The sequence below is a fragment of the Sturnira hondurensis genome, unplaced genomic scaffold, assembly GCF_014824575.4.
Source record: "Sturnira hondurensis isolate 20B ecotype Veracruz unplaced genomic scaffold, ASM1482457v3 Scaffold0007406, whole genome shotgun sequence".
NCBI classification, from domain to species: domain Eukaryota; kingdom Metazoa; phylum Chordata; class Mammalia; order Chiroptera; family Phyllostomidae; genus Sturnira; species Sturnira hondurensis.
In genome coordinates, this window is record NW_028080037.1 from 9,449,286 (window position 1) to 9,468,769 (window position 19,484).

Below are 19,484 nucleotides of genomic sequence, written 5' to 3' on the forward strand. Positions count from 1 at the left end.
ACTGAAGTAACTGGTTTCTTACCAACGCCTCTCTCTAAGCTTCTCTGTTTCTGCCCCAATCTGCATTTCCCCAAGTCTTAAGCCCTGGAAATAACTTTGATTCTGCCTTCATCTTTTCTCTCATATCCTCTCATATGCAAGTCCTGCTTCCTTTCTACTTCAGAGTATGTTTCAAACTCACCATTCTTTTGATAGCTACCACCGCCATCTTTGTTTATGCCTTATTTCCTACCTCCTGATTTCTTTGCTTTTCGTTTCTTCCCTTCAATCCAGTGTTTCTCAACATTTCCCCCCACGAGTGTGCTCATCAGGAGCCCTTTTGGAGTTCCCCCTTCCCTGACCGTCACCCCTGAAATGTAAATACACATACAGACTGTGTCCTGTTTAGCACATGGCCCTTCAGAGGGCCCCCAACTACTGTGATATGTAAGACTCCTCCTCTACAGGAGCCATTTCACCCCCCTGAGAATTCCTGCTCTCTCTAACCCCTGTGTGTGTGGCCACCAAACTGGGCTGATCTCTCTAAAGTAAAATTTTAGCTGTGTCATTGACCGGTTCAAAAATGTTCAGCAGTTTCCCCTTCCAATAAGATGAGATAATATGGATGAAGTCTTAACCTGGCCCATAATTACATGTGGTCAATGAGTGTAATGAATTGGATAGGGAAGATATGTATTGTAATGCAATGAATTGTACCACCCTTTTGCCTTCCCATTTGAACACTGCTCTCCAAAAAAGAATGAGGCATTATACCAATTCACATTCCCATTAAATGTACCTGAAATGCTTGTTTCCCGCATGCAGGAGAACACTGGGTTTTATCAAACGTGGTGTTTTTACCAACATGCTAGCTCATTTGTGAGGCTTCTCTTTCTCTGATTATTCCAAGTTACAGAGATTTCCTGTTGAACTTTGTATCTGAAATTGATTCACATTCCCTATTCCTTAGCTCAGTGACAAACATCCCATTCGTCCAATTTCCCAAGTTAGAAACTTTGAAGTCATTTTTGACTCCTTCCTCTTCTGAAATTCTCGTACCAGTTCTGCTTCAGGAATGTCACTCAGATCTAATCTCCAAAAACTTATATTAATCTTACAGTATTGGGTAGGGACGATATATGCTAATTAAAACAACAACAACAACTAATTTCTCACTACCTTCATTGCCCCTTCCAGGTGGAACTGGGGAAAGAGCATCTGCTGATTTCACTGGACTTGACCTCTCATCACGCCCGCCTACCCCACACGGATGCATGAATCCTCCGAAATAAAGACAACTCATCACTACTCCCCTGCTCGAAAACCTCTGATGGCCACGCAACTGCCTTTGGACTAACATTGAACTGCCTTGGCTAAACAAAAAAGGTTCTCTGCATTCTGCTTCCGACTACTCTTGTGACGCTGCAGTCCCACACCCAGGACACGCAACCTCTCATCAATCACTGAATCCTACAAGCCTTTTCATGACTATAGGCCCATGATACTTAATTTATAGTCTATTATTATTACACCTAATATATTCTATTGTCATTAGTCTGTTACATGTCTGTTTTGCCTCTTAGACTTAGGGCTACTTGAAAGAAGGAGGGCAGCTTCTCGGAAGCTCTGGTGTCTCTACCACGGGGCCTGGCACAAAGGAGGCATCTGTAAGTGTTGGCTGACTGAATGAACGAACTTAACTGTGGGGCACCACATCGTTTTTTAAGTGTTTGATGTGGAATCACAAAAACACAAGTCTTTGAAAAGCAGGCTGAACGCAAAAGTTATTCTACTTCTTTTGGTTCTCCACCGCATGATATGGCTTATGAGTATTCAATAAAACTCCATAACATTTATATGGAAAAAGCTGATTTCTTGTTTTGTAAATGGGCTTTCTCTTATCGGTGGCAAATTCATTCCCTGGCTCTTTGTACACCTATTTTAGGTCAGGCCCTGTGCTTAAGACCATAAAGCCCATTTAAGAATGGGCGAAACAGACGTGGTCATGATCCTCCCAAGAGTTGTCCCATGAGTCAGCGACAACAGTTAGAAACGTAAGTACCTCCCGAATGTTCTGCTGCTCCACCTCGTGCCGCTTGATCATTATTTTCCGCTTGAAGAGACGACAGTTTTTGTCGTAGTACAGTCTCTGCTGAGTGAGAAGGTGGGCTTCCTCTTCAGCCTGTGTGTGCTGCAAGTTCTCTTTATGCTTGGATATCCGCTCCTGCTTTTCTTTCTTAGGTGTGCTATGGTCCTCGTTCATCTCCTTCACAGAAAAGAAAGGAGGAGGGAACCCATGCCAGTCTCATTAGTCAAAGGAACTATTATAGTTTACTACAACGGTAGATTAAATTATTGAGAGAGCAAATGAGAATGTAAAAACAGAAAGGTTTGGTGTTGCACATCCCCTCCCCAACATTTTAAAAAAACCATTAATTGAATATTAAGTGAGAGGGAGACTTGTTAGCTTCCTAGTCTCTGCATTCTCAACTCTCAGACGTTATTTGTTCACCTATTCAATCAAATACACGTTTACTGAGTTTCTATCTTGTGACAGGGACTGTGCAAGGCATAAGGATGCAGTGGTGACCAAAAGAACATGGTATCTACCACTATGGGGCTTTTCAGTCTAGAATAAAAAATTAATCAAAGAACCATTATAAAGGAACTAAAAGTACTGAGATAACGACTCTGAAAGTGAGTTCCTGGTTCTACAAGAATGTTTAATAGAAAACATTGGGCCTTGGTAACAACTAAGCTAAAATTTAAAAAGTCATAGCATTAATCATCAAAAAAGGGAAAGGGAAGAATACTCTGGATAAAGGAAACCACATATGCAAAACACTTAGGGTGGGTTCATTGAAACATGGTGCGCATGCTCCAAGAACTGAAGGGCCAGAGTGTGGTGGAGTGTCGCCTGAGAGGAGGCTGGACAGGACAGGACTATCAGAGGTCTTGTAGGTCAAGGTAAGGACATTGACCTTTAGGACAGGAGAAACGGGTTTTATATGGGGGGGGGGCATCATAACAATGAGATGCATTTCAAAAAGATGCTGGCTGCCTTGTGGAAAACAGAATAAAGAAGGTAAGAGTGTGTCCATGGAGACAGCTAGGAGGCTAGTACAAAGGTCCAGGTGAGAGATGATAGTAGCTTGGACAAAGGAGGAGGCAAAAAGACCAAGAAGTAGACAGATTTTAAAGACAGGAGGTAATTACAAATGTTACTCATCTGAATTTTAGGGGAAAAAACAGTCTTTATTTGGGATTATAAACCGCTTATATTTTCAAAAGGACAAAATTCATAATTGCCCATATGGGTAAAGGGAAGAAAGCAGTGAATTAGAACAGTTAAAATGTTAATCTATGAGGAAAGCGAGATGACTACTTTTAGAGAACGCACAGTGTACTATTCTTTGTCCATACTGTTCCTGTGGATAAGCTTGACCTGTAGTATCTGGTTAACTACTTTCTCCATGAAATCACCTTTAATTACTAACACCTATTTTTAAGAAAGATTTTATTTTATTTTTTTAGAGGGGGAGAAAGAGAAGGTGAGACACATCCATTGGTGGCCTTTCACATACCCCCAATTGAGGGCCTGGCCTGCAGCCCAGGCAAGTGCCCTGACTGGGATTCGAACCAGCGACGTTTTGGTCTGCAGGCTGGCACTCAACCCACTGAACCACACCAGCCAGCGCTAACACCTATTTTATTTAATGTTCTGTAATACAGACATTACACACTATTTTGGTTATTTCTGTACTTGGCCAAGAAGTCCTTGTAAATTATCTTTTCTCTTTCAATAACGTCTTAAGTGAAATACTAGAATCAACAAGAGCGTGAGCTGTTTCCGGCATGGAGGAAGCTGAGTTCACACTAGGAAGGCGGGGTGACTCATTTCTCGATGCCAGGACTCTGCTACTAGGTTTGGCATTAACCACTATACTGCACATCCAACTTCAAATACTATAAAAATTCACACCAAAATCAAGAGCAAATTCTTTCTGGACCATCCATCACTCTGTACTCTCCACACCCTGTTATCTATCAACAGTGAAAATAATGTGTTTTGACTTCTCTAGGACAATGCCTTTCGGTATACCGATACTAAATATACATGGCCCTTTAAATAGTTTCAGAAGGAGTAATATTAGCTTTGCACAGAAAGGCCTACTGAGGCTATCTCAGACTGGGTTTATGCTTGTTTTCCTCCATGAGCGTGTGGAAAGGCTTGTGAGTTTAGGCCTGTAGTCTCTTCCACTCAGAAGTCTGAGTGTGGTGAACCAAAAACAGCCGTATGCCTGAAGTCTGAGTGGGGACTCTTGGATGCTGTTCTGTGGGAGACCCTCCTAAAGGTGGAGTTCATGCAACCTCCCAAAACTTCAGGATCACAAAAGCTCAAAATGGTGGCGGCAGTCCCGTTGTGCGGCCTCCAGAGTGTGAGTAAGCACAGGGCGTTAGAAGTAAGAATGCATTTGCAGCTGAGAAAAATCACAAAATTTCTTCATGAAAAGTTAAGGTTATCTCTGTGATCCAGAAGCACCGTTCTACTGTGATCTAACAATTAGACTCAAGCAGTAATTAAGAGAAAATGGAGAGTGTGTGATTCCTATTCATTGAGCTATTTTTCACTACAGCTTGGTTTTCTAGACCTTTTGGGTGTCAGGCATTCTTACCCTCAGACTGTGCGGAACAAATGCAAATTTCTGCCAGGCCCAACAATTACCAGCGGCGCATTTGGGCAGGGCAAAAGGTCCTGAGACCCCACCCCCAGACACTTGCTTTCACTTCCTAGTTAAAAAAAAGATATGAAGAGGAACCTTGCTAAGTCCCATATTGTTAACTTAGAATCTGAGCCCGAATGAATGATTTCATATACTGGAACAATGCCCCATACTGAATTTTATTAAAACTTAATACACTAGTGGTGGTTAACAAATAAGAAATCCTAGTCTTATGGGAGGGATAGACTAGGGAACCAGGGGCAAAGGCAGTTCACCCGTAAGTACTGGTAAAAGGAGAGCTGAAGAAATTGGAGCTGCTTTCAGGTCAAACTGCAGTTCCCCAGGAGGCATTGCTAAGGCCACGAGTGGTCTTCAACCCAACACTGAAGAATTCATCATTCATTTAGCAACCATTCACATGTACCAGACGCAGGGATCAGTCATGGGCAGACCAAAAAAAAAAAAAAGGAAAGAAAACCCATGCCACACACAAACCACCCCCCAATCCCTGCCCCAAACTATCATGGTCTCTGCATATATTGCTTTTTTGGCCAGCAGGCCAATATGGAAAGTAGGTCAAAGAATCACTAAAATATGTATAATTGAACCCTGGCTGGTGTGGCTCAGTGGATTGAGCGTGGGCCTGCAAACCAAAGGGTGGCCGGTTCGATTTCCAGTCAGGGCACATGCCTGGGTTGCAGGCCAGGTCCCCAGTTGGGGGCACATGACAGCAACCACACATGGATGTTTCTCTCCCTCTCTTCCCCTTTCTCCAAAAATAAATAAATAAAATCTTTAAAAAAATAAAGATTTTATTTTAAAAATGTATCATTGAAAACTAGTATTATGAAATCAGAGGCACCTGTCTTAGTTGAGGCAGTTAGGAAGGCTTCCCTGAGGAAGTGATATTTAAGGTAAAGGACTAACAAACAATGGTAAATCTCACAAGGAGGAGGAGTAGAAACAAACAGCAGAATTGTGGTCAGGAGGGACTGAAGGTGAGGGGTGGGGACAGCATCCTGGTGGAAGAAACTGTACGAGCAACCTTTGGAAAGGGCAGAGCATGATATATTCGAGGACCCAAGAGGTGACAAGTGTGGAAGGAGCGGTGAAGAGTTGGGGGTGGAGTAAGCAGGTGGGGAGAACAGTGACGTGAGGTGAGACTGGAGGGGAGGCCGGCAGCAGACCACGTGGGGACTTCTAATATTTTGATCTATAAGAGCAATGGGAAGCCAGTAAATGTTAAAACCATGAAGCGACAGGACTAGACGTATGGTTTGAAAAGATCACTCTGGTTGAAGTGTGGGGCATAAACTGGAAGTGAGCAAGCATGGCTTAGAGTTAGAACAAATGGTCCCTGAAGCGTGGTGCCTGGACCGCTGGCATCAGCATGACCTGGGGACTTGTTAGAAAGGTCTATCTCAAACTCCACTTCGGACCCACTGAGTCAGAGAGTCTAAGGGTGGCTGAGCAATCTGTTTTAATAAGCATTTCAGGCACCTAATTAGAGTCTGAGAATCAGTGGGTTAGACTACACATTGATCAGAATGTGAGATGAATCAGTTTTAAGTTCCATCCGTCCTAACGGCAAACTACAAATATGGGTACTCTTACCTCTTTTATTTTTTCCTTACAAATCTTATACTGCTTCTTCTGACTCTCTAAGAAAGTTGTCAAATCTTTCTTCTGCTGGGCCAAGATCTGTTGCTGGAACTTCTTCTCATCTGCTGCAGCTACCTTTGCCTGCAAAAACAACACATGTGACCTTGGATGAACTGTTCTTCACACCAAATTCAGCGATATATTCTCCAACGCATTATAAGTGTCCATAAATGCTGAATTAATGTAATTCTTGAGCAAAGAGTTAATTAAAAACAAAATGAGAAAGTGCCTGCTCTGATTTTCCTGTATCTTAAATAAAAAAATCAAAAACTTGACCACTGAAAAATATATTCCCGATTATGGGAAAAATGAGGAGGAAAACCACACACAGACAAAAAAAAAATGACATGGGATGAAATACAATCCACAACAGTTAGACACCAGGCCATTTGGGGGGCTCCTAAGTGGCTTGAACACAGACCAATGAAAATATAACCTGATAAATGTTGGCCCCTGAAAGTGACCAAATCTAAGTTTTAGGGAACCCTTCCATGAAGCGCATATGTAAATGAGGTGCTTAGTGGCTAGAGAGGGAATTATGCTTCGTGGTTCTTTTTTATGTATTTTATCTAACGTTTAGCATCCATTAATAATTCTTCCATCACGAACAACAGTCTTCACATATTTACCAAGTCAAATTCCCAAGACAGAATCTGACTGGTTTATTTAATCGACATCATTCCCCTTTGGGCTAAGGTTTCCACGCCAGACTGCCTCACAGATGGATGGCTGTTGGGGGAACGCTTCTTCCACAGTTCTGAAGTTTCCCCTCATGTGGAGAGAATCTAACTACTGAGACACCTCTGGCGTCCGGTCCCCAGCCACTCCGTCCCCAGGGAGCACACGTTCACCCTGCTTTTCTGCACTACGTGAGTCTGACGGGGAGTGACTGGTGTAGCACTGCCAATGCCTGGGTGGGCAGGTCTGGTTCTGTTCAGTAGGATCAGGCCAATTTTTCTTNGGGAACGCTTCTTCCACAGTTCTGAAGTTTCCCCTCATGTGGAGAGAATCTAACTACTGAGACACCTCTGGCGTCCGGTCCCCAGCCACTCCGTCCCCAGGGAGCACACGTTCACCCTGCTTTTCTGCACTACGTGAGTCTGACGGGGAGTGACTGGTGTAGCACTGCCAGTGCCTGGGCGGGCAGGTCTGGTTCTGTTCAGTAGGATCAGGCCAATTTTTCTTCAGACAGAAATCAGTTCTCCCATCTAACTCTTATCAGTAATAAACGTGGTATTTTGACTCTCCATCTACCTCACCCTCTTGTGTGTTTTGAGTATCAGTTTAGCACCTAAATGGGGAAGAGAAATGTTCTCTAGAATACTCAAGCAACAGCCAGATTAATTACTTGCTGCAAGTGGTCAGGTGACCATCCCTAGTCCAACCAGCTATAGGCAGGGATTGTCCCACTAACAGAGACTATCTGTAGAGCAGTTTTCCTGCGAAGAGGACGGTGGGGGTGGCAGGCACAGTAACAGACCCAGTGTGCGAGTTTTCATCGAATAGAAGCATCTCTAAAAAAAACTGTATTCCCTGGGCAAGGGCTGATGCTTGATAGACAAGAATGTGATCCACACCTTTAGTTACTATTTTAATTTTTAATGATAATTTTAAGCAGCCCCATAAAACCATCCTCATTCCCCCACCAAAGCAAGACTGTTCCTTTATCACCCAAAATCACACTGCTCCGGCCTCCTGCCAATATGGTGCCACTGGCTGGACCAGGCCTGGCATGGCTGAGGCGCGAAGGCACGCGTGCACACACTGACCTCCTTTTCTATGATAGCCACTTGCTTCTTGGCCAGCTTCTCCAGCTCGATGGACGAGTTGTTGGCATGCGTCTCCACCTCCTTCTGTAGCTTGAGGCGGTGCTCGTCCATCTCAGCCTTCAGCTTGTTCTCCAGGGCGATCAGCTGCTTCTGGTGCTGGCGCCGCATCCGCTTATAACCTGACATCTGTTCCCGCAACTCGTTCTCCTGCTCATGCTCATGGATCTGCCGTGTAACCTGGTTGGGGGTGGGGGACAACAGGACTCAGGTAACCAGGTCCACGGAAGGCAAACTTTCAGGCAAAGGAGGAGAATCCTCCGGCACAGTTTCATTTATCGTTGTCGCCATCAATTTACCTTCTATTACCTGAACACCTACCTGTACCAGGTACTGTGTTGGGTACTCTTTATACACTTGATCTTGCATCCTAAAACCCATCTCATTCACTCAGTCATTTTACTCATCCATGAGGTAGGTGTCACCACCCACATTTTGTAGATGAATTGAGACAAGGGAATTAATTTATTCTTTCAGCCAAAATATACTTACATGTTTTTGATATATCATTATATATAGGGGGTGGGCAAAAGTAGGTTTACCATTGTGAGTGACATTGCTTTGAGTTAATAAAGCTATTGTACTAATCATAACCTGCACGTCTTTTTTCATACGAACAACTGTCAACCTACTTTTGCCCACCCTGTACATGCTCAAGGTTACGGAGCTAAATAGCAGTGGAGGCAGGATTCAGGCCCATTTCCATCTGGCTCCAGAGCCACACTATTTCCACTGCGCTGGGGCTTCTCAACCTTGGCACTATCGACAACGAGTCGGATAGTTCTTCGCTGTGGGGGCTGTCCTGTGCAGTGCGGAACATCCGGCAGCATCTCTGACCTACCCCCCCACTAGTGTCCAGCAGCACCTCTCAAGTCAAGGCAACAAGAAGTGTCTGGGGCATTGCCAAATGCCTCCTGGGGGAGGGGCACAATCCCTCTGACTGGGGACCACTGCACTGCATTGTACGACTTGTTTGTTTGTTAAGAATCACGGCTAACAGTCGCAGGAATCTTCAAAATCCTCTTGAAAATAGTTTGAACAAGACTGCTTGTCTATTACTCACATGAATCAAGACAGAAAAAGAACCCTCTCCCTTTAAATCATGTCTCCCTCCTCCCCTTCCTTCCCTGAAGAAGAGATGTTAAAAAATTACAATACATCTAACTCGCTCTCCTAAAGAGGCACAAGACACTTCTGTGATTTCTGGACCGTTATTTTCTTAGTAGTTTGTCCCGTGGCCCATTCTCAAGTGACCAGCCAACAAACTGAAGATTGCAGATGTGAATTTTGATATCTCGTTTCTATCTACTAAACCTTTTCTGATTGTTTCAGTCCTTCCTTCAATTTATCACCCTTCTTTATTTTCCTTTCAGACTCTCTGGTAACCTCCTTCTCATGTTCACTATTTTAGAAAAAATATATAATTACAAAATTATAACTTAGTTTTGTTTGTCTCTTAGAAAGTAATTTAGTCTCTCTTATCTACTCGAAGCCACTTCCCCTCAATCCAAACCTTAAACAAGTTTTACTGGAAATTTGCATGCTGCTATTAATTCTGTCTAACTATTTTCAGTTTACGGGTTAAAGTGTATTTTGCACAAAGGAAAGTTTGTTTCTCTGCTCTTTTTAGAAGGTGACCCCGCATCCTTACTGAGTCCTTAATATCAAGAGAGAGCTGTTCTGTAACTGGATAGTATTATCAAAGTACACCACTAAACATTAGCCGAACTTTGAAACCTTTCCAGATGAAACTAACTCTTGGTTTCATATTCATTTCTCTTTTCCAAAGGACAATCGTCTTTAAAGTATGGTGACTAAGAGTAGACAACATTTCAAGGCCAAAAAGAGATATCACCACCAAAGAGACACCTAACACTTTAAATATTATAAATAATCTATGTTACCATCACAATGATGTGTTTCCTAATGGACTTATTTCATGACAAAAAAGAAAGTAGTCGGAAATATATGTCTATATTTCACTTTCTTATGCTTGTGCCTTCCCAAAGTTCAACTATAGGGATTAAAAACAATTCCAATAAAAAAGGAAGGATACCATTTAGTTCTTCCTGAACTCACTTGTTTTTAGACAAATATGGCAGTAAAGTGTCTGTTTGAGGGTAAGTAGTTTGAGAGATGTTTTTTTATCAGTGGGCTTGTTTTTCCTTATTTTAGTATTCCTTCTTTATTCCGATTCCCAGAGCCGAGGCACGGCACACTCTAAAGCTATCAAAACACATCTAAACTTGCCTACAGAATGTATGACTGGTTCATGGTCAATAACATAAAGCATGGCCATTTCCCTGAACCAGACAGCCTGAAGATAAAACAGAAATGAGTTGTGTCAAGAACAATTTTCTATCTTAATTGGTGGGTGAGTCTCTGGGAAAAGGGTGGTCCTACTGCATACCAGATCATACAATTATGTGGCAAAAAAAAAAATTACAAAGCTCAACACGCTAGCATCGTACATCATTACATTCCAGGAGAGACACTTTGCTTTTAAACGCTTCCCATAATTTGAACAATCACCTTAAATTCCTAATACCACCTTCCATTTATACAACTGAAGTTTCTAAGTTTCGAAGTAATTGTCTTCTTAGATACAGATAGTGATAGTGAGTTTTATATTTCCAAGCTCAAGCTAGATAGACAAACGTGATGTAGAACCAGATGTTTCATTTGTGAAGTCTAACATGAAATTTACTTTGAAAAAACGTTACCTATAGTTATGTGTGCCTCTATTATTTGTTTAAAATTCATGTCTTTATGAATACAATTTTGTCAATAAAAATAAAAAAGAGCTCATAACTTGCACCAGGCTTTATGGTTTACAAAGTACTGTCTCATGTAATTTACCTCTTTAATTTTTATGAAGCCTGGGACTTGAACTAAAGTCCTAGGGTCCTGAAATTGCCTGAGAAAATTCATATTACCAAGGCAGAAATGAACGAAACTTTCTGTTATGAAGTAATGAAGGGAATCAATACCCCAAACAATCAAAACTGAGCAGAGTGCTAAGTCCAAGTTACAAACTGAGTAAATGTGAAAATGAGAGAAAGTTACAGAAATATAGGAATTGTAGTTTTCACAATCATGATCTCAAAAATGCGATCAACTAAAGCAAGCAGTTTATTATCTTGTACAGCCAGTAGTTGCTTGGAGACCAATCTCATTCCACTCCTTACTATATAACTGACATTGGGCAAATTGCTTAGCCTTTGAGTTTTTTCAGTGTTCGAGTGCAAAGAGGAACTACGCCCAGGAGGGCACCACTGATAACACCTGTGCCTAGCAAGGTGTTTGACACGCAGGAAACATGGAATAGATGTCCCTTCCCTTTTTTCCCCTGCCAGGCTCTGAGTAATCTGTCTTTTTCCCTCCACTAAGCATTTCTGCTAATGAGAATGTAAATCAGAAGAAGCGGATCTAGGAGAAAGGGCGGGTTTAAAACAATAAAACTGTACTTGTACCCGCGTTGTGGATTATAAAAATAAGAATGTATCACTTCTAAATTTGAATTATTAACTATTGCCATTCCATTCTACCCGATTTAATTTCAGTAAAATGTGGCCTTAAAACATACCACATCACGCAAAGTGCATTATATGCCTACCAAGGATTTACACAACACTGCACTAGAAGGCTAATAAGCAACTTGCCGAACATAAAAGAGAAGCATCATGGCTGATAATGTTACCCTCTTAAGAGATCAAAGCCAACTTCCAAGATTAATTATATGTATGAATTAAAAAAATACTTATGATAAAACTGGCTACCCTGAGAACTTAGAACAAATAAAATGTATATCAAGTTCTTAAAAAAGAATACAATGAGCCACATTTTGGTGTTAGAGTTTTGACATTCCACTCTTTAGAATACCTAGGGGAAACTGTTTTAAGTTCGCACGAAAAGTATGACTGATAACAGGCAATTCTGCCTTATACAGGAAAACTGACACAAAGAACTCTGAAATGCACACTTATAAATCCAAATTCTGATGTGGTAGCAGGGCCGGAAGAGACTCCATTCATTCATTTGCCCACTCATTCATTCAACACACATTTACTGAGAACCTTGGGTTACGTGGGATGGGCATACAGATTGGGCAACACAAGTGAAAAATGGTATCAGCCATGATCTTCCTAAGATTAAGAAGTTAACAAAAAGGAAAGAGGAAATATGCAATGTTTTGATAAGTACGCTCTGATATGCTATCCAGGAAGAGACCTTGGTCTTATGCATTTGGAAACCAAACAGTAGGGCTCATGGAGGTGAAACAGTCGCATTCATTGCTGAGACTCTAATATCTTTAGGCTTATGTATCAAACTCAGTCAGGCACCCAATTTCACAATTAGCTGAATAATTAGGTTGCATTTTAAAAAATCCAAACGAAGACTCCATTTTTATAGGAGCTTTTCTACTGAATCTGTAAAACCAAAGTCAAAGAGTCTATATTTGCTTAGATAGAACAATAATCATTTTCTCCTACATGCTTTCCTGGAGACTGGAAACGAAGTTTTGTGCCCTTCTCCCTAAGGTGTATTCTAGTATGAATTCACCTGGGTAGCAGCATTCTAATGAGAATTCCTTCATAAGGTGAAAAGCAGAATTGTCGGATAGATATAGTCATGGAGCTCTGTATTTTAACACTTACTATGGGAACAGCCAGTGACACAGGACATTATGAAATTTCAAGAAGAAATGACATCAGCTGTAGTATCAGCTGAAAACACTCTCATGGGTGACTAATCTAAGTAAAATATCAGGATCTCCATCCACCAAAAATAAAAACCCCAAAGGCACATCTCAAAGGCCCAAGAATTCAGTAATTCTGAATAACTGTATGAACAATTCCCTTCTCCAGATAATGAATCAGCCAGATATGAACTTTCTTGTAGAAGAAGAAACAATGAATTTAAAAGGTGTCACAAAATACCCTTACTTTTCCCATGTTTTCAAAATAAGGCCAATAATCTTTCCCTTAAAGGATTATAATTAAATACAGAGTTCTAAAATTTCCCTGGGGTAGCCTCTGGTATCAAGGTTGGCAGTCCCTGCTTCTCCTCTGTTGCAAATGCAATTGTGTAGGGTGCATAATAAACTAAAAACCTCAGTTTTAAGGTGCCACAGTAATCAAAATATCCGGCAGTAACAGCCTATAGCCCACGGGCTTCACAAACTTGCCAATGACCCCATTCAAGCGCACAATATAGAAAAAAAGAAAGAGATGCTAGAGGGGAAAACCACAGAGCTAGGCCTCTTTTAGGCTACGTGGAAGAGACAGGCTGATAAAACAAATTTCAGAAACTATATATATATATATATATATATATATATATATATATATAAACCATAAAAATATATATATATTTTCAGTTTGCAAGTCTATTTAAAACATACATTCCTCACTTATCTAGTACCGTATATTTGCTAAAAGTGAAGAACTCATTTATGAATTCCTCTTTTTGCTGTTCACTTTTGGATCACTCTGTGGCTTGATAGCACTTCTACTAGAAGATTGTAAAGAAAGAGTAAAACAAAAATAGATAAATAAATAAATACGGCACCGCTACCAATTATGAGAAGTGGAGAGAGGTTTCAACGGTAATTTGACTATTACAGTGGCCCTTCATTTTCCCATGGTCTTGCCTTTACTTATTCTTGTGTCATTTAAATAATTTTAGCCCTTAAGATTTCATTTTCAGTGGGGATCCACAAAAAACAGTGAGATTCACAGCATAATTTAAAATAGACAATCCTTCTTGCTACTCCAGTGTCCTGATTTATAGATTCCTAGTGAAATTCGCCTTTCAAATAATGGTTAGTACTTGATAATATTCATTAAAATATTCATCCCAATAGTTAGCTTGTTCACAATGGAATGTGAAATCATACATCATATCACTTTTCTCTTCCATTAATTATTTTTTCCCTAAAAGCCACTAGACACAAATACCACTGAATGCTGATAAACTCCCACTGAATCCCAGTGGGATTCCCAAAACACTGAATTTGGAGAGGGTTTTTCACAAGAAAACAACTTATTTTGTGGCTACAGCAGCAGCCTATCAGCTACTCTGTTTTTAACTTGATAGAGTGGCAGGGGCCTTTTGGCAAATCCAAAGTCCGCCAGAGAGACAGATCCCAGCTGTTCTCAGAATGGGCACTGTGAAGCCTGCAGGATTCAGAGGGTTCCTGAGGACTCTGCCCACAGCCCCGAGGTGGCCTAGTTAGGGAAGCAGCTTTCATTAGCCACAGAGAGGAAGACTGTGATGGCTGATATGCACACACAGGAGCCCTGGGTGAGCTCACAAATGCAAGCGTAAGGTCACTGTGGCATGGTAGTAGTAGAGTATCTTACTTACTAGGAGGCAGGAGAGGTCATGAATATATGATGTGGGAATGAGGGTGTGGCAAGTGAGAAAAGAGGAGAATGTGTCCCAGAGAGGGGAAATCCACGGGGTATGATGTGTGCTGCAAAACCTGCCGTGGTGCTCAGACTCCCGGTGCTTGCTCATCTTTTCTCCCCTCATTTCAACATGGACAGGTCTGAATAGAGGTGACAAGTCTCAAAGGGGTCAGTGGTAAGTAGCAATATTCCATAAATACCGTATTTCTTCTTCTGTCAGATATCATGGCTTGAAGATATTTAGTATTTTATATTTCATGCTTTATTTAGACTCAGAAGCACGTTTTTTAGGTGCTTAACAATCACTAGCAAATACATAGTGGACATTTTAAGGCCTCCATTACACACTATAGCATTCATTTAAAACGAAAAGCTGCCCATTAAAGAAATGACAAAAAACTTCCATACAAAGGAACTTAAAGGCAGGCTTATCATTTGTAAGGAGGCTGTGTTCAATTGCTTGCTTTTGCACACCAGCAGGCACAGCAATAGGTGGGTGCTCTAACTCCCTGCTTCCTCCTATTTGGGGTTTTAAAAATTACAATCCATTATCAATTCCAAAAGGTAACTGAAGCCATCTAAAGACGTGAGGAATAAAAGTGGAAATGGGGTTTAAAAAAATAGGGCAAGAAAAATCATCATTTCTGGGTCGGCCTCGGATGATGTCATCATAGGTTCTAAATGTAACAGCCAGGCAGTGGAACTCTCCCTGAACATGTAACCTCCAACATCAATTTGGGCACACTCACTAATACTGCAATCATTTTTTGGCTGAGAAGTGAGATCCAGAAGCAAAAGATTAAAGAGAGTTTAGAGTGCCAAGGAGGAAACGGTGTGAGTGTGAGTGAGTGTGTGTGTGTGTGTGTGTGTGTGTGAGTGAGTGTGTGAACGCGCACGCGCACGCGTTGGGGACCAAGGGGAGGAGGCATGAAAACTAACTCTTCCAGCACACACCCCTTTTGCTACTACAAGGGCATCCAGCAATCACATTTGCAATAGTAAAAATGCTGAAGGATCCTACAGCATCTTTCCTTCCGCGACCACCCCTACCCTCTCCTACAAAGCCCTTCTTGCTTTACTGGTGGCAGGAAATTCTTCAGGGGTTAAATGGGGAAGTGCAGCCACTACCATTGTTGCAATAAATAAATGAATGAACCAGAACGAACCAGCAATCCATCCCTGGGAAGCAAGTAGCTTATTTTCTACAGTTACATACAGTAGCCGGCAACCATACATTTTAAAAAATTGTGTTTTATCTTTTGATGGGTATGTATACATTACAGATACACATGAATCTATATAAAAGAAGCATAGTGCCCAGCAAACACATACATCAAATACCTTTAAAATATTTTTAGCATTATTATTTTCATGAAAAGACAAAGAGCTTTTAAAAAATTAGATATGTTAGCAACTTCATCCGAAAGGCCTTTTATTTTGCACATACAGCATATATAAATACACACACACACACACACACACACACACACAAAGGTTTTTTCCCCCATGCCGTAGACAATGCTAAAATATCTGAGATCAGGTTGCTATGCCAACAGATTTTTTCTAAAATGAATAAAATTATTAGGAGGGAGAAAACATTCTTGACTCCTTTCCTCCCATCCATGAAGCCGAGAGAGGCTCAGGGAAGGCGAGAGGCTGCCAGATGGGGAGGAGGGGAAGGAAGGGAAGGTGAGTAGAGGGGTGTTTGCTTACCAAAGATGCTGATTTGATCGTGGCAAAGCGCTCTCTGTTCCGGTAGTGGAGGGCCTGGCTCTGAACTGACTGGGTAGGCCGTGGCTCAGGCCTGGGATCGCCGTGGCCCGCCTCATCCCTTATGAATACATGATCCTGCAGAAATGGATAAAAACAAGGAGAAAGTCCAGCTGTGCTCTTTCCTCGCCGGCTGCCTCTCTCTCACCCCTCTTTCTGCACAAGCACTGCTGTTTGAAATGCATAGTTTAGCTCTCTGCTAGTCCCCGCAGCTCCCACGGTACAAAATGAATAAGCAACACATTGCAGCCTTCAGTTAGGAATGTCAGCTGATCGCTAGTGGGATGCCTTCTGAATCCCTGGCAGGCTTTTTCTTTACCTCCAGAATCACATATATGCAAAAGAAAAAAAGAATAGAAAAAACAATGCAATGTACAGACTCCTTAGAACAGTTTGTTTCAGACGCTGTAACCAAATAATTCCTTTAAAAATGTCATGTCCATGTCTAGCCAGGAGGATGCTGGTTGCTTTTAACATAAAAGCGAGCCTCCGCCTCATTCCCTTGAAAGATCTGCTTTCTCAATTTAATTTTATTTGAGATCTGTTCGGAAGGATCATCGTTCTGTCTAGAACCAGTGTAGTCTTGTGCTGAACTGCCTCTCTATCTTGTGCTGGGAAGATTCGGCAGTCACTGAGGGATCCTGCTTTCCAGTCATGATCGTACACAGTTCTAGCACCTTCTCTCTACAGCTTCGGAAAGGATTTTTTTTTAGATTTAAAGAGACAGGCATACAATTTTAACCAAATGATACTTTCACAAATTCTTCCTCAACTCAGTCTCGGTATGCTCACCAGAGTGCGGAAGGCTGGAATTTAATGTCCTTGACTGATTTAATCAAGTATATGCTTCTTGGTAGGCAAAGATGATTAATCTTATTGTAATGCCCAGTGAAAAATAACGCTCCCTGGAAGGATAGTAATGGATGTTCCTTAAATGCAATTGGAATGAATTTAAAGGGGAAAAGGCTTTCAAAGGGTGTTGTGTCTCTCTATAAAAGATGGAGTGGCCGGTCAGTAAGTGGCTCTAACCCTGCAGAAAAGAAGAGACTATGATAATTAATAGCTCAAAAACATGTACAACCATGGGGGATTTTTAAATGGTACATGTTCAGGGCAGTGAAGGAGAAATTAATTCTCATATTTCCCTAGGGTTTTAGGAGATACCATTTGTGAGAAGTCAGTTTTGCATTTTGCCCATGACTATTTGAAATTTTTTATAATTGCCCTTTCCTTCGTCAGCAAACAAAAACTAGAGGTTTAGAAAACATAAGATTTTATTATATAGTCTAAGATTTTTGTAAGTCAAAACACATCTATTTCTTGAGGGATATTAAATTTTACATCCAGGTTTTTATGTTAAAGCCAAAAGCCAAGATTAAATTTATCATTGGGCTGATTTTCTTCTTCCTCTTATAAATTTAGAATGCTTCAGAATGTTGGGATGGTACCTCCCATTGTATCTATATTTAGAGATTTTTTTTTTCAATTTACTGTATTGTGGTCTATTTTTTCAAACAATGAAGAGACCCTACATGCCATTAAGGGCACGTATGTAAAATTTAAGGGATGTTCTACTACTGTATTGTGTCATAAGATAGCCACTAGCCACATGGATATTTAAATTAAATGTAAAATTCAGTCCTTCAGTCACACCAGCTATGTTTCACCGCAGACACGATCATGGCTACCATATTGAACAATGCAGATAAAGATCATTTCCATCATGGCAGAAAGTCCTATTAGACAGTGCTGAAGGTGAAAGATGCATCTCAAGCCATATTTTTCAAACTCGTGAAAAAATAATAGGTCAATTAAAGTTTTTCGACATTATTTTCTGGGCAATATAAACTCTTAGGTCACAGGGCAAAGAAAGATTAGGTGTGGGTCTGGAACTAGCTTTAGGCTCTAGAGATCTGCTACCAGTCACGTTGCTGAATGTTCATTAATAAATTACATGCATCTCCAAAACTGATCTTAATATTACGGTACCAGAAAAGCAAGAAGCTTGTCAATGCCAGCAAGCCCAAGAAATAAGACTAGGTAGAGGCCTGAGGAGTTATAGTTTTGGTGAGAATTAGCTAGCTAATATTAAGATCTCAAATGATGTGGCAGCTGCTAAGTTTGAAATTGTTATAACTTGATTTACAAAGATAACCAGTGCCACTGGAATTCACACTCTTCACATAACAGAATAAATAAAACATATTTATGCAAATACGTATAATTTTAATATTATTACTTTTTCTCTCACATAAAAATGAAAACTTTTGGGTTAGGATTCTGCTCATGAAATTAAAAGCCACATTATATTAGCTAAGTTTTTTTAACATAAAGATCTTAAAATACACAGAAAAATTAAAACTCAAAAGTATAGTGACTTTAGTTGACACATAGTTAATTTTAAAACCCAATAAGGTATATTTTAAAAATAATGCTATTTTAGGAGTTAGTTTGAAGAACAGGTCCAAAACTTTAACCCACTTTGAATATAATATAATCCTAACAGTATAATCTTTGCTTTATACCCTGAATATTTTTCCCTTTTGAAAAGACTTTTTGGTTTTCCATAGCAGCTGCGTAACAGAGATCACCAAGACTAACTTATGTAAGAGAACACAAAATGGGGAAAATTTTAGTCCCATAGTGATACCCATTTCAAGTACACTGGAAAATGAATTTTAAAATTGTTTATTCCTTTGTATAAAACAAGGTCTAAACCCTGAAGACAACTTAAATAACAGAGCCATTTTAAAATGGGGAATGTGACTTGAGAAGTACGAACAAACAAATTAAACCATCAGCGTCCCTGGATATACTGTCTGCTGGTTGTACTGCCCCTTTAAGAAGCAGTCCCTCTGAAAATGACTATACTTGGCTCCCAGAGTTTCTGAACTAAACACATTTGAAGATTAACAGTGGAAAAGGCCAGTTTGCTATTTTATACAGTTGGGCACTTACGAAGATTATGTATGAATAATGAGAGGGCCATCTTCTTTGATGCTGAGGAATGATTTTAGAATATGAAAAACAGTGATCATGTTCTACTTTACCAAGACAAACTATACGACTTGGTTATAATTCATCTTTAAAGCATTAGCATCCAGGAATAA

General features: G+C 40.6%; 1 protein-coding gene across 3 annotated transcripts in view; it reads right to left on the reverse strand.

Moving 5' to 3' along the window:
- Window positions 1-19,484, reverse strand: part of TAOK3 (TAO kinase 3) — a 146,232-nt gene that overhangs the window by 16,595 nt on the left and 110,153 nt on the right. For all 3 annotated transcript variants that reach the window (XM_037052212.1, XM_037052210.1, XM_037052211.1), the window contains exons 14-17: window positions 16,318-16,452; window positions 8,135-8,371; window positions 6,318-6,446; window positions 2,042-2,245 (exon numbers count right to left, since the gene is read on the reverse strand). In XM_037052212.1, the coding sequence (XP_036908107.1) occupies window positions 2,042-2,245; window positions 6,318-6,446; window positions 8,135-8,371; window positions 16,318-16,452 (705 nt within the window). The remainder of the gene's footprint in view (window positions 1-2,041; window positions 2,246-6,317; window positions 6,447-8,134; window positions 8,372-16,317; window positions 16,453-19,484) is intronic.